The sequence below is a fragment of the Mobula hypostoma genome, chromosome 2 (assembly GCF_963921235.1).
Source record: "Mobula hypostoma chromosome 2, sMobHyp1.1, whole genome shotgun sequence".
NCBI classification, from domain to species: Eukaryota; Metazoa; Chordata; class Chondrichthyes; order Myliobatiformes; family Myliobatidae; genus Mobula; species Mobula hypostoma.
The window spans coordinates 1,180,352-1,196,537 of record NC_086098.1 but is presented as its reverse complement, the minus strand read 5'-3'; the positions used below and the strand labels follow the sequence as shown (position 1 = coordinate 1,196,537).

The 16,186-nt window shown below is 45.2% G+C and overlaps 1 protein-coding gene across 1 annotated transcript in view; it reads right to left on the bottom strand.

The window, feature by feature from the left end:
* Positions 1-92: 92 nt before the first annotated feature.
* Positions 93-16,186, bottom strand: part of fbxl4 (F-box and leucine-rich repeat protein 4) — a 156,519-nt gene continuing 140,425 nt past the window's right edge. Inside the window, exons 4-6 of the mRNA XM_063033023.1 lie at positions 10,313-10,557; positions 1,476-1,618; positions 93-109 (exon numbers count right to left, since the gene is read on the bottom strand). Of these exons, the coding sequence (XP_062889093.1) occupies positions 93-109; positions 1,476-1,618; positions 10,313-10,557 (405 nt within the window). The remainder of the gene's footprint in view (positions 110-1,475; positions 1,619-10,312; positions 10,558-16,186) is intronic.

Here is a 16,186-nt window from a genome sequence, read left to right as displayed (position 1 = left end):
AAATGTGCAATGTGCAATCATAGTAACTTATAATAATTTAGAATAAATAGAACAATCAGTGTAACATAGAAATATACTCAAATCAGTCTGAGTTAATCAGTCTGATGAGCTGGTGAAAGAAACAGTCCTGTTGGTCCTGGTTTTTATGCTGTGGTATCATTCCTGGATGGTAGCAGCTACAATAGATTATGGTTGGGGTGACTCAGGTCCCCAATGATCCTTCGAGCCCTTTTTTCACACCCGTCTTTGTAAATGTCCTGAATCATGGGAAGTTCACAACTGGGCTGTCCGCACCACTCTCTGCAGAGTTCTGCGATTAAGGGAGGTCCAGTTCCCATACCAGGCAGTGATGCAGCCAGTCAGGATGCTCTCAATGCAACACTCATAACACACTGGAGGAACCCAGCAAGTCGGGCAGCATCCGTGGAAACGATCAGTCAACGTTTTGGGCCGGAACCCTTCATCAGGACTGAAGAGGGAAGGGGCAAAGGCCCTATAGAGAAGGTGTGGGGAGGGTGGGAAGGTGCCCCTGTAGAAAGTTCTTAGGATTTGGGGGCCCATACCAAACTTGTCAACTGTCTGAGGTGAAAGAGGTGCTGTTGTGCTTTTCTCCACCACGCAGCTGGTGCGTATAGACCACGTGAGATCCTCGGTGAATGCCGAGAAACTTAAAGCTGTTTACCCTCTCAACCCCAGATCCATTGATGTCAATAGGGGTTAGCCTGTCTCCATTCCTCCTGTAATCCACAACCAGCTCTTTTGTTTTTGCGACATTGAGGGAGAGGTTTTTTCTTGACAGCACTGTGTCAGAGAGATGACTTCTTCCCTGTAGGCCACCTCGTTATTGTTTGAGATAAGGCCCATCAATGTAATGTCGTCAGCAAATTTAATTAGCAGATTAGAGGTATGGGTTGCAACACAGTCATGGGTATACAGGGAGTAAAGGAGGGGGCTTTACACAGCTGTACACAGCCCTGAGGGGCTCCTATTTTGAGAGTCAGATGGGTGGAGGTGAGGGAGCCCACTCTTACCACCTGCGGCGATCTGACAGGAAGCCCAGGATCCAGCTGCGCAAGTCAGGGTCAAGGCCAAGGACTCTGAGCTTCCTGTCGAGCCTGGATGGAATTATGGTGTTGAATGCTGAACTGTAGTCCAAGAACAGTATTTTCACATTAGTATCCTTCTTCTCCAGATCTGTAAGGACAGTATGTAGAGCAGTGGCTATTGCGCCGTCTTTCGATTGGTTTGGGTGGTAGTAAGCTGCAGATGTAATCCTTCACCAGCCTCTCAAAGCATTTGCTTATTATTGAGGTGAATGCAACAGTGTGCCAGTTGTTCAGGCATGTTACATTGGTCTTTTTTGGTACAGGAACAATGGTGGATAATTTAAAGCAGGAGGGCACTCCACACTGGAGAGGGGGAGAAAAAAAATATCTATAAACACACCTGCCAGTTGTGCTGCGCACATCCTGGGTACTCACCCTGGGATGCTGTCCGGTCCCGCAGCCTTGCGACTGTCCATTCGTTGGAAACATCTGCGTACTCAGCCTCAGAGATGATCAGGTTGCAGGTTGTAGTGGTGGCTTTCCTCAGAGGCTCAAAGTTAGCGATATCAAACCTAGCAGAAAAGCGATTGAGCTCATCTGGGAGAGAGGCCGTGATGTTGGTGTCACCACTATGTTTGGCTTTGAAGTGGCAGATGAACTGAATGAATATTTCGCATCAGTCTTCACTGTGGATTACCTCAGCAGTATGGTGAAAGTTCCTGGTGTCAGTGGGCATGAAGTGTGTGAAGTTACCATAACTATAGGTTTTTGGGAAACTGAAAGGTATGAAAGGAGACAAGTCACCTGGACTAGATGGTATACCCCCGCAGAGTTCTGAAAGAGGTGGCTGAAGAGATCATGGAGGTAGTAGTAACGATTTTCAAGAATCACTGGATTCTGAAATGGTTCTGGAAGACTGGAAAATTGCAAGAAGGGAGGGAGGCAGAAGAAAGGAAACAAAAGGCCAGTTAGCCAGACATCAGTGGTTGTGAAGATGTTGGAGTCAACTGTTAAGAAAACCTACAGCAAAATACACACCCTTCGGCCCACGATGCTGTGCCAAACATCTACGTACTTAGTTTAGAAATTACCTAGGGTTACCCATAGCCCTCTATTTTTTAAGCTCCATGTACCTATCCAGGAGTCTCTTAAAAGACCTTACCATAACCGCCTCTACCACCATCGCCAGTAGCTCATTCCATGCACTCATCACCTTCCCATTGCAGTGACTTCTCCAGCTTGATGCTTTCCAAAAGCTTCAGCACATCCTCTTCCTTAACGTCTATCTGCTCAAGCTTTTCAATCCACTGTAAGTCATCCCAAGGTCCTTTTCCGTTATGAATACTGAGGTGAAGTATTCATTAAGTACCTCCGCCATCTTCTCTGGTTCCATACACACTTTTCCACTATCACACTTGATTGGTCTTATTCTCTCACGTGGAAAGCGGCCAGTGCGTGAGTGGGCCAGTGAAGGAGTGGAGCTTTGAGGCTTTGACTCGAGAGGCTTCGACGAGAAGAGGCGGATGACAAGCTAGCTTGCAGTTAGTTTTTACAATGTCTCCTGAGACGGTGATGTGCCTCTTCTGTGAGATGTGGCAGTCTTGGGGGATCTCCCCTCTCCCGCAGAGTCACATCTGCCAGAAGTGCATACGGCTGGGCGATCTGGAAGACCGTGTAAGGAATCTAGAGCAGCAGCTGGATGACCTTCGACTCTTAAGGGAGAATGAGGCAGTCATAGATGAGAGCTACAGGGAGGAGGTCACACCTAGGCTGTCGGAAGCAGGTCATTGGGTGACAGTCAGAGGGGGGAAAGTAAAGGTGAGCAGACAGGTAGTGCAGAGCACCCCTGTAGCCATTCCCCTGAATAATAACTTTACCGTCCTGGATACTGTTGGCGGGGATGACCGACCAGGTGTGAGCCACGGTGACAGGGCCTCCGGCACTGAGTCTGACCCTGTGGTGCAGAAGGGTGGGACGGAGAAGAGGAGAGCTGTTGTCATTGGAGACTCTATAGTCAGGGGAGCAGACAGGAGATTATGTGGACGTGAGAAGGACACCCGCATGGTTTGTTGCCTCCCGGGTGCCAGGGTCCGGGATGTCTCTGACCAGGTGCACGACATCCTGGAACCAGAGGGAAAGCAACCAGAAGTCGTGATACATGTTGAGACCAACGATATAGGCAGGAAAAGAGATGAGGTCCTGAAGTGTGAGTTTCGGGAACTATGCAGAAGGCTGAAGAACAGGACCTCAAGGGTGGTGTTCTCAGGATTGCTGCCAGTGTTACGTGACAGTGATGGTAAGAATTGGAGGAGATGGCAGTTGAATGTGTGGCTGAGGAGTTGCTGCAGGGAGCAGGGTTTTAGATTTTTAGATCATTGGGATCTCTTCTGGGGAAGGTGGGACCTAAACAGCTTGGATGGGTTGCACCTGAACTCGAGGGGGTGCAATATCCTTGCAGGTAGGTTTGCTAGCATGGTTGGGGGGGGGTTTAAACTAATTTGCGAGGGGGATGGGACACAGAGCGATAGAGCAGTGAAAGAACTGCATGGAGTAAAGCCAGATCTAACATACAGAGAGGCTTTGAGGAAAGAGAAGCAGAATAAACGGTGTAAAGACAGTAAGGTAGAAGGGCTGAAATGTGTGTACCTCAATGCAAGAAGCATCAGGAACAAAGGTGATGAACTGAGAGCTTGAATACAAACATGGAATTATGATGTAGTGGCCATTACAAAGACTTGGCTGGCACCAGAGCAGGAATGGATTCCCAATATTCCTGGATTTCAGTGCTTTAAAAGGGATAGAGAGGGCGGAAAAAGGGGAGGAGGGGTGGCATTACTGGTCAGGGATACGATTACAGCTACAGAAAGGGTGGGTAATGGAGCTGGATCCTCTTTTGAGTCAGTATGGGTGGAAGTCAGGAACAGGAAGGGAGCAGTTACTCTACTGGGGATATTCTATAGGGCCCCTGGTAGCAGCAGAGATACAGAGGAGCAGATTGGGAGGCAGATTTTGGAAAGGTGCAAAAATAACAGGGTTGTTATCATGGGTGACTTTAACTTCCCTAAAATTGATTGGCACCTGATTAGTTCCAAGGGTTTAGATGGGGCAGAGTTTGTTAAGTGTGTCCAGGATGGATTCCTATCACAGTATGTGGACAGGCCGACCAGGGGGAATGCCATACTAGAACAAGTACTAGGTAACGAACCAGGTCAGGTCACAGATCTCTCAGGGGGTGAGCATCTGGGGGCCAGTGCCCTGGCCTTTAGTATTATCATGGAAAAGGATAGAATCAGAGAGGACAGGAAAATTTTTAATTGGGGAAAGGCAAATTATGAGGCTATAAGGCTAGAACTTGCAGGTGTGAGTTGGGATGATGTTTTTGCAGGGAAATGTACTATGGACATGTGGTCGATGTTTAGAGATCTCTTGCGGGATGTTAGGGATAAATTTGTCCTGGTGAGGAAGATAAAGAATGGTAGGGTAAAGGAACCATGGGTGACAAGTGAGGTGGAAAATCTAGTCAGGTGGAAGAAGGCAGCATAGGTTTAGGAAGCAAGGATCAGATGGGTCTGTTGAGGAATATAGGGAGGCAAGAAAGGAGCTCAAGAAGGGGCAGAGAAGAGCAAGAAGGGGGCATGAGAAGGCCTTGGCGAGTAGGGTAAAGGAAAACCCCAAGACATTCTTCAATTATGTGAAGAAAAAAAGGATGACAGGAGTGAAGGTAGGACCGATTAGAGATAAAGGTGGGAAGATGTGCCTGGAGACTGTCGAAGTGAGCAAGATCCTCAATGAATACTTCTCTTCGGTATTCACCAATGAGAGGGAACTTGATGATGGTGAGGACAATATGAGTGAGGTTGACATTCTGGAGCATGTTGATATTAAGGGAGAGGAGGTGTTGGAGTTGTTAAAATACATTAGGACAGATAAGTCCCCGGGGCCTGACAGAATATTCCCCAGGCTGCTCCACGAGGCGAGAGAAGAAATTGCTGAGCCTCTGGCTAGGATCTTTATGTCCTCGTTGTCCACGGGAATGGTACCGGAGGTTGGAGGAAGGCGAATGTTGTCCCCTTGTTCAAAAAAGATAGTAGCGATAGTCCGGGTAATTATAGACCATTGAGCCTTACATCTGTGGTGGGAAAGCTGTTGGAAAAGATTCTTAGAGATAGGATCTATAGGCATTTAGAGAATCATGGTCTGATCAGGGACAGTCAGCATGGCTTTGTGAAGGGCAGATCGTGTCTAACAAGCCTGATAGAGTTCTTTGAGGAGGTGACCAGGTATATAGATGAGGGTAGTGCAGTAGATGTGATCTATATGGATTTTAGTAAGGTATTTGACAAGGTTCCACACGGTAGGCTTATTCAGAAAGTCAGAAGGCATGGGATCCAGGGAAGTTTGGCCAGGTGGATTCAGAATTGGTTTGCCTGCAGAAGGCAGAGGGTGGTGGTGGAGTGAGTACATTCAGATTGGAGGATTGTGACTAGTGGTGTCCCACAAGGATCTATTCTGGGACCTGTACTTTTCGTGATTTTTATTAACGACCTGGATGTGGGGGTAGAAGGGTGGGTTGGCAAGTTTGCAGACGACACAAAGGTTGGTGGTGTTGTAGATAGTGTAGGGGATTGTCAGAGATTGCAGAGAGACATTGATAGGATGCAGAAGTGGGCTGAGAAGTGGCAGATGGAGTTCAACCCGGAGAAGTGTGAGGTGGTACACTTTGGAAGGACATACTCCAAGGCAAAGTGCAAAGTAAATGGCAGGATACTTGGTATTGTGGAGGAGCAGAGGGATCTCGGGGTACATGTCCACAGATCCCTGAAAGTTGCCTCACAGGTGGATAGGGTAGTTAAGAAAGCTTATGGGATGTTAGCTTTCATAAGTTGAGGGATAGAGTTTAAGAGTCGCGATGTGGAAGCATTGGAAAGGGTACAGAGGAGATTTACCAGAATGCTGCCTGGTTCAGAGAGTATGCATTATGATCAGTGATTAAGGGAGCTAGGGCTTTACTCTTTGGAGAGAAGGAGGATGAGAGGAGACATGATAGAGGTGTACAAGATAATAAGAGGAATAGATAGCTTGGACAGCCAGCACCTCTTCCCCAGGGCACCACTGCTCAATACAAGAGGACATGGCTTTAAGGTAAGGGGTGGGAAGTTCAAGGGGGATATTAGAGGAACGTTTTTTACTCAGAGAGTGGTTGGTGCGTGGAATGCAATGCCTGAGTCAGTGGTGGAGGCAGATACACTAGTGAAGTTTAAGAGACTACTAGACAGGTATATGGAGGAATTTAAGGTGTGGGCTTATATGGGAGGCAGGGTTTGAGGGTCGGCACAACATTGTGGGCCGTAGGGCCTGTACTGTGCTGTACTATTCTATGTTCTATGTTCTATGTTATCCTCTTACTCTTCACATACTTGAAGGGATTTTCCTTAATCTTGTTCGTGAAGGCCTTCTCATGGCCCCTTCTGGCTCCCCTAATTTCATTCTTAAGCTCCTTCCTGCTAGCCTTAAAATTTTGTAGATCTCTATCATTACCTAGTTTTCTGGACCTTTCGTAAGCTTTTTTCGTCTTGACTAGATTTTCAACAGCCTTTGTACACCACGGTTCCTGTACCCTATCATTCTTTCCGTCTCATTGGAACGTACCTTTGCAGAACATCACGCAAGTATGCCTTGAACATTTGCCACATTTCTGTCGTGCATTTCCCTGAGAACATCCATTCCCAATTTATGCTTCCAAGTTTCTGTCTGATAGCTTCATATTTCCTCTTACTCCAATTAAGCGCTTTCCTAACTTGTCTGTTCCCATCCCTCTCCAATGCTATGGCAATGGAGATAGAATTCTGATCACTATCTCCAAAATGCTCTCCCACTGGGAGATCTGACACCGGACAGGTTCATTTCCCAATACCAGATCAAGCACAGCCTCTCCTTTTGTAGGCTTATCTACATACTGTGACAGGAAACCTTCCTGAACACACCTAACAAACTCCACCCCATCTAAATCTCTCAATCTAGGAAGATGCCAATCAATATTGGGGAAATTAAAATCTCCCACCACAACAACCCTGTTGTTATTACGCCTTTCCAGAATCTGTCTCCTTATCTGCTCCTTGATGTCCCAGTTACTATCGGGAGGTCTATAAAAAACACCCAGTAGAGTTATTGACCCCTTCCTGTTCCTAACCTCCACCCACAGAGACTCAGCAGACAATCCCTCCATGACTTCCTCCTTTTCTGCAGCCATGACACTATCTCTGATCAGCAGTACCACGCCCCCAAGTTCTCTGGGTTCTTCGAGGCACATGATAAGCCATATTCAGCATGGTTTCCTCAAGTGAAAATCTTGCCTGACACATCTGTTGCAATTCTTTGAAGAAATAAGCAGGATAGACAACGGAGAATCTGTTGATGTTGTGTACTTGGACTTTCAGAATGCTTTTTACAAGGGGCTACACATGAAGCTGCTTAACCAGCTGTGAGTCCATGGTATTACAAGAAAGATTCTAGCATGGATAAAGCAGTGACTGATTGGCAGTAGGCAAAGAGTACGAATAAAGGGAGCCTTTTCTGTCTGACTGCTGGTAACGAGTGGTGTTCCACAGGGGTCTGTGTTGGGCCTGCTTCTTTTTTACTTTACTTTATTGTCGCCACACAATTGATACTAGAGCGTACAATCATCACAGCAATATTTGATACTGCGCTTCGCGCTCCCTGGAGTACAAATCGATAATAAATATTAAAAATTTAAATTATAAATCATAAATAGAAAAATAGAAAAGGGAAAGTAAAGTAGTGCAAAAAAACCGAGAGGCAGGTCCGGATATTTGGAGGGTGTGGCCCAGATCCGGGTCAGGATCCATTCAGCAGTCTTATCACAGTTGGAAAGAAGCTGTTCCCAAATCTGGCCGTACGAGTCTTCAAACTCCTGAGCCTTCTCCCGGAGGGAAGAGGGATGAAAGGTGTATTGGTTGGGTGTGTCGTGTCCTTGATTATCCTGGCAGCACTGCTCCGACAGCGTGCGATGTAAAGTGAGTCCAAGGATGGAAGATTGGTTTGTATGATGTGCTGGGCTGTGTTCACGATCTTCTGCAGCTTCTTCCGGTCTTGGACAGGACAACTTTCATACCAGGTTGTGATGCACCCTAGAAGAATGCTTTCTACTGTGCATCTATAAAAATTCGTGAGCGTTTTAGGGGACAGGCCAAATTTCTTTAGTTTTCTCAAGAAGTAAAGGTTCTGGTGGGCCTTCTTGGCAGTGGACTCTGCTTGGTTGGACCAAGTCAGGTCATTTGTGATATTGACCCAGAGGAACATAAAGCTGTTCCACTTGCGCACCACCAATGTAAATGGGGTTGTGCGGTCCGCTACTCCTTCTGAAGTCAACAACCAATTCCTTCGTCTTGCTGACGTTGAGGGATAGGTTATTGTCTTCGCACCATGCCACCAGGTTCTTAATTTCCTCTCTATACTCAAAATCATCATTACCCGAGATACGGCCTACAATTGTGGTGTCATCAGCAAACTTATATATTGAGATTGATGGAAACTTGGCTACACAATCATGTGCGTACAGTGAGTACAGCAGGGGGCTGTGTACACAGCCTTCTGGGGCACCGATGCTCAGAGTGATTGTAAAGGAGAGCTTGTCCCCTATTTTTACAGCCTGGGTGCTGTCTGTGAGGAAGTTGAAGATCCAACTGCAGATCTGAGTGCTAAGGCCGAAGTTCCGGAGCTCAGGAATCCGTTTATTTGGAATGATGGTATTAAAGGCAGAGCTGTAATCAATGAAAAGGACCCTTACATATTCGTTTTATTCTCCAGGTGTTCTAAGGAGGAATGTAGGGCCAGAGAGATGGCATCTGCCGTTGACCTGTTGCTCCAGTAGGCGAATTGCAAAGCGTCGAGGTTGACCGGTAGGCTGTGGTTGATGTGTGCCATAACCAATCGTATGCCATGTGTGCCATTTACCTTATATGTCAATGATTTGGATGATGGAATTGATGGCTTTGTTGCAAAGATTGCAGATGATATGAAGATATGTGGAGGGGCAGGTACTTCTGAGGAAGTAAGGAGGCCACAGTAGGACTTTAACAGATTAGGAGAATGGGCAAAGTAATGGCAGACGGAATACAGTGTTTGGAAGTATATGGTCATGCACTTTGGTTGAAGAAATGAAATGGTTGACTCTATTTTGAATACAGAAACCATTTGAAAAACTGAGGTTCAAAAGGACTTGGGAGCTCTTGTGCAGGATTCACTAAATGTTAAGTTGCAGGTTAAGTCTGTGGTGAGGAAGGCAAATACAATGTTAGCATTCATTTCAAGAGGACTAGAGTATAAAAGCAAGGATGTAATGTGGAGACTTTATAAAGCACTGGTGAGGCCTCACTTGGAGTATTGTGAGCAGTTATGGGCCTCTTATCTTAGAAAGGAGGTGCTGAAACTGGAGAGGGTTCAAAGATGGATCACAAAAATGATTCCAGGATTGAATGGTTTATCACATGAAGAGTGTTTGATGGCTCTGGGCCTGTATTCACTAGAATTCAGAAGAATGGCGGGTGAATTTATTAAGAACTATCGAATGGTGAAAGGTTTTGATAGAGTGGATGTGGAGAGGATGTTCCTATGGTGGGAGAGTCTAAGACCAGAGGACACAGCCGCTGAATAATGGGGCAGCCTTTCAGAATGGAATTGAGGAGGAATTTCTTTAGCTAGAGAGTGGTGAATCTGTGAAATTCTTTGCCATAGGCAGCTGTGGAGGTTACCTTTATGTACATTTAAGTCAGAGGTTGATAGATTCTTGACTGGTCATGGCATGAAAGGATATGGGGAGAAGGCAGGAGATTGGGACTGACAGGAAAATTGGATCAGTCATGATAAAATGGCAGAGCAGGCTCAATGGACCAAATGGCCTAATTCTGCTCATGTATCTTACGGTCTGTAATGTGTGAGGAAAATGAGCACCCGGAGGAAATCCACATGTCAGGGGGGTGAATATACAAACACTTTAAAGCCAGGTCAGAAATCAAACCCAACTGCTGATGCAGTAAAGCATGACATGGAACAACACAACACAGTGCAGGCCCTTTGGTCCACGATGTTGTGCCGACCTTTTAACCTACTCTAAGTTATGCTCGATGCTATGTTACCTATAGTATGTCCACTGTGATCATATTGTGGTGGCAGATCATGGATAACTCGCTGAAATGTTTGATATACTTGGTGCCTTTCATTAGATTTTACAGAGATATAACACTGACCTGCTGAATCCTTGCATGGTGATGGATCCTCGATTCCCTGTCCAAGACAGATTTAACCACTGCACAAGAGCACAGCGTGATTCCAGGTGCTGCAAAGAGGCATCATCCAGACCTGCCCAGTAAGGTTGTAAACTGAGCTGGACATACTGAAGAGGGTCATAACAGTGCTGGTGCAGCAACTTGCAAGTCTGTGCCAGCTGGCAAAGGTCTGGCACTGTCAGGTGACTGAGAATCAGCTGGATTAGCTGTGGGAGAAACAAACAGAGTGAGAAACCCAGGAAGGCTTTTGTTGTATTCTGCTCACAAATATACCAACACATGAAGACAGACTCCTTACACCAAATACAACATTTCTTCAAACTTAGTGCTTCTGTGGGAATTTCACCATCCATATGTGAGGTGTTTCATTCTTTGTTTTGCTTCAACACAAAATCATCCAATTGACTTTTACTATCGTAAAACTTAAGCAGCATCCACAAAATTTTTAGTTTGTAGCATCTAACTTAGCTAATTTGGGTAGCTGGGTAACAGCTTCTTCCCTCAGGATGTAAGACAAATGAATACCCTGCCACTACTCGGACCGCGAATTGTTTACTGTTTATGCTTGGGAACATTTGCGGACTACCCCCAGCACATGCTTGGACAGTGCTGGTTGTTAATGCAAATGACATATATTACTAGATAATTTAATGTACACGTGATCAATAAAGCTCATCTTTAAATATCTTTTAAAGGTGTTTTTAAGGGCATGAAGCAATATGAAAGATCCCTCCTACCCATTCCAACATCTCTATGATCCACTACCATCAGGAAGGAGGCATCCCAGGAATCAATCTGGTGAACCTTCTTTGTACTCCCTCTATGGCAAGGATGTCTTTCCTCAGATTAGAAAACCAAAACTGCACACAATACTCCAGGTGTGGTCTCCCCAAGGCCTTGTACAACTGCAGTAGTACCTCCCTGCTCCTGTACTCGAATCCTCTTGTTATAAATGCCAGCATACCATTCGCCTTTTTCACTGCCTGCTGTACCTGCATGCCCACTTTCAATGACTCATGTATAATGACACCCAGGTCTCGTTGCACCTCCTCTTTTCCTAATCGGCCACCATTCAGATAATAATCTGTTTTCCTGTTTTTGCCACCAAAGTGGATAACCTCACATTTATCCACATTAAATTGCATCTGCATGAATTTGCCCACTCACCTAACCTATCCAAGTCACCCTGCATCCTCTTAGCATCCTCCTCACAGCTAACACTGCCGCCCAGCTTCGTGTCATCCGCAAACTTGGAGGTGCCGCATTTAATTCCCTCATCTAGGTCATTAATATATATTGTAAACAACTGGGGTCCCAGCACTGAGCCTTGCGGTACCCCACTAGTCACTGCCTGCCATTCTGAAAAGGTCCCGTTTATTCCCACTCTTTGCTTCCTGTCTGCTAACCAACTCTCTATCCACATCAATACCTTACCCCCAATACCGTGTGCTTTAAATTTGCACACTAATCTCCTCTGTGGAACCTTGTCAAAAGCCTTTTGAAAATCCAAATATACCACATCCACTGGTTCTCCACTATCCACTCAACTAGTTACATCCTCAAAAAATTCTATGAGATTCGTCAGACATGATTTTCCTTTCACAAATCCATGCTGACTTTGTCCAATGGTTTCACCACTTTCCAAATGTGCTGTTATCACATCTTCGATAACTGACTCTAGCAGTTTCCCCACCACCGATGTTAGGCTAACCGGTCTATAATTCCCCGGTTTCTCTCTCCCTCCTTTTTTAAAAAGTGGAGTTACATTAGCCATCCTCCAATCCTCAGGAACTAGTCCAGAATCTAAAGAGTTTTGAAAAATTATCACTAATGCATCCACTATTTCTTGGGCTACTTCCTTAAACACTCTGGGATGCAGACCATCTGGCCCTGGGGATTTATCTGCCTTTAATCCCTTCAATTTACCTAACACCACTTCCCTACTAACATGTATCTCCCTCAGTTCCTCCATCTCACTGGACCCTCTGTCCCCTACTATTTCCGGAAGATTATTTATGTCCTCCTTAGTGAAGACAGAACCAAAATAATTATTCAATTGGTCTGCCATGTCCTTGCTCCCCATAATCAATTCACCTGTTTCTGTCTGTCGGGGACCTACATTTGTCTTAACCAATCTTTTTCTTTTCACATATCTATAAAAGCTTTTACAGTCAGTTTTTATGTTCCCTGCCAGTTTTCTTTCTCATAATCCTTTTTCCCCTTCCTAATTAAGCCCTTTGTCCTCCTCTGCTGAACTCTGAATTTCTCCCAGTCCTCAGGTGAGCCACTTTTTCTGGCTAATTTGTATGCTTCTTCTTTGGAATTGATACTATCCCTAATTTCCCTTGTCAGCCACGGGTGCACTACCTTTCTTGATTTATTCTTTTGCCAAACTGGGATGAACAATTGTTGTAGTTCATCCATGCGATCTTTAAAATGCTTGCCATTGCATATCCACCGTCAACCCTTTAAGTGTCATTTGCCAGTCTATCTTAGCTAATTCATGTCTCATACCTTCAAAGTTACCCTTCTTTAAGTTCAGTACCTTTGTTTCTGAATTAACTATGTCACTCTCCATCTTAATGAAGAATTCCACCATATTATGGTCACTCTTACCCAAGGGGCCTCTCACGACAAGATCGTTAATTAACCCTTCCTCATTGCTCAATACCCAGTCTAGAATAGCCTGCTCTCTAGTTGGTTCCTCGACATGTTGGTTCAAAAAACCATCCCGCATACATTCCAAGAAATCCTCTTCCTCAGCACCCTTACCAATTTGGTTCACCCAATCTATATGTAGATTGAAGTCACCCATTATAACTGCTGTTCCTTTATTGCACACATTTCTAATTTCCTGTTTAATACCATCCCCAACTTCACTACTACTGTTAAGTGGCCTGTACACAACGCCCACCAGCGTTTTCTGCCCCTTAGTGTTATGCAGCTCTACCCATATCGATTCCACATCCTCCCGGCTAATGTCCTTCCTTTCTATTGCGTTAATCTCCTCTCTAACCAGCAATGCTACCCCACCTCCTTTTCTTTCATGTCTATCCCTCCTGAATATTGAATATCCCTGAACGTTGAGCTCCCATCCCTGGTCACCCTGGAGCCATGTCTCTGTGATCCCAACTATATCATATTCATTAATAACAATCTGCACTTTTAATTCATCCACCTTGTTATGAATGCTCCTTGCATTGACACACAAAGCCTTCAGGCTCGCTTTTACAACTCTCTTAGCCCTTATACAATTATGTTGAAAAGTGGCCCTTTTTGATTTTTGCCCTGGATTTGCTGGCCTGCCACTTTTACTTTCACCTTACTACTTTTTGCTTCTACCCTCATTTTACACTCCTCTGTCTCTCTGCACTGGTTCCCATTCCCCTGTTATGAACTAACCTCCTCTCTCCTAGTCTCTTTAATTTGAATCCCACCCCCAACCATTCTAGTTTAAAGTCACCTCAGTAGCCCTCGCAAATCTCCCCGCCAGGATATTGGTCCCCCTAGGATTCAAGTGTAACCCGTCCTTTTTGTACAGGTCACACCTGCGCCAAAAAAGGTCCCAATGATCCAAAAACTTGAATCCCTGCCCCCTGCTCCAATCCCTCAGCCACGCATTTATCCTCCACCTCATTGCATTCCTTTCTTTCTTTCTTTTTAAATCTTTTTATTGAATAAGTATACAAAAAGGTAAGCCATATAAGCACTGATACACTGTTAGAATATAATAAAATTACAGAAGATATTAATACAAAAAAAAACTACAAACAATGTAATTTAAACATAACGTACCAAGGTAACATAATAGTATACTAATTTTTATATATATATCAATAGAGAAAAGGAAACCCCCCCCCAAAAAAAACCCACCGTGCAACTAACTAAAAGCAAAGCAAAGCAATGGGCTAACTTGAAACCAAACAGAGTTAAAAAACTTAAAATCACGTCCTCAGCATTCCTACTCTCACTGTCGCGTGGCACAGGCAGAAATCCCGAGATTACTACCTTTGCGGTCCTTTTTCTCAACTCCCTTCCTAACTCCCTATATTCTCCTTTCAGGACCTCTTCCCTTTTCCTACCTATGTCATTGGTACCTATATGTACCACGACCTCTGGCTCCTCATCCTCCCACTTCAGGATATCTTGGACACGATCAAAAATATCCCGGACCCTGGCACCAGGGAGGCAAACTACCATCCGGGTCTCTGGACTGCGTCCACAGAATCACCTATCTGACCCCCTTACTATCGAGTCCCCTATTACAACTGCCCTCCTCTTCCTTTCCCTACCCTTCTGAGCAACAGGGCCGGACTCTGTGCCGGAGGCACGGCCACTGTCGCTTCCCCCAGGTAAGCTGTCCCCCGCAACAGTACTCAAACAGGAGTACTTATTGTCAAGGGGAACAGCCACCGGGGTACTCTCTATTACCTGTCTCTTCCCCTTCCCCCTCCTAACCGTGACCCACTTGTCTGCCTCCCGTGGCCCCGGTGTGACCACCTGCCTGTAACTCCTCCCTATCAACTCCTCACTCTCCCTGACCAGACGAAGGTCATCGAGCTGCAGCTCCAGTTGCCTAACGTGGTCCCTTAGGAGCTGCATCTGGGTGCACCTGGCGCAGATGTGGATGTCCAGGAGGCTTGGAGACTCCAGGGCCTCCCACATCCGGCACCGAGAACAACAAGCTGCCCTTACACTCATACTGCCCCTCTCCTCAAATAACAACAAAAAAAAAATGAATACCAAACCTTCCTCGCCTCGCCTGTTTCCGCCTAAGCCCGGTGAGCTGAAGCCCTTAAGCCTTCACTCTGCTCCCGGCTCATTCCGCAGCCTGCAAACGATGCTGCCTGCTGTATAAGGCTCTGTTCCTTTTAAATCTTCCGCGCTTCACTGCCCGATGTCACGCCTGCGCAGTCCCACCTCTCTGAACGCCGGTGGAAAGAAAACCGAAAAATTCAAAAATGGCTTCTTCCGCACTCCCGCTCCGATTCTCAGACTTCCTTCTTCGAAGTCAGATGATAATAAACTTGAACTTGATCTACAAACTAGAATCTACCAATTGACTATTGCCATTGTGAAACTTAGGTAGTGTCTACAAACTGTTCAACTGCAGAAACATTATGGCCTAATCCAATCCTTTAGCATCTACAAACTGTTTCACTACAGAACCATCATGGCCTCATCCAACCCTGCCTTTACTTATCATCTACACATTCAGATTCAGATTCATTTATCACACACACATCAAAACATACAGTGAAAAGTATCATTTGCATTAACACCCAAGGATGCGTTTGGAGACAGCTGCAAGTGTCGCAAACACATTCCAGCACCAATTTAGCATGCCCACCATGTAGGGATTAACCTAAAGTAACGAGGAACACAAATGCTTGATGATTTTTCATTCCTCAATGTAATCAGAGCGAGGATCGTTTACAGTGACTCTCTTAACTTCTCCCAGGTTGAGATTAGTGAATTCAGCACAGACCACAGATGAGTAAAGCACCTCCCTAATTTGCCCAGTTTTACTATTCACAGAATAAATGTACTAAGTGATCAAGTAATGTGGAGGAGATATATTGTAAGATATTAATAATGGTTTAGGCAACATTTTGTACCATTTACAGAATATGGGTCTCAGCAGATGTGCAAGAAATCTACAGGCAGGAAAGGCTGTATATGAAATACAATTTGAGAAAGTCTCAGATATGTACACAAACTTTGTTTCAGGTTGGAGGGCAAGCCGCAGGAAATCAAAGATCAAGCTAAGTTTATTATCAAAGTATGTATATGTCAATTTATTACACTGAGATTTATTTCCTTGCAGGCATTCAC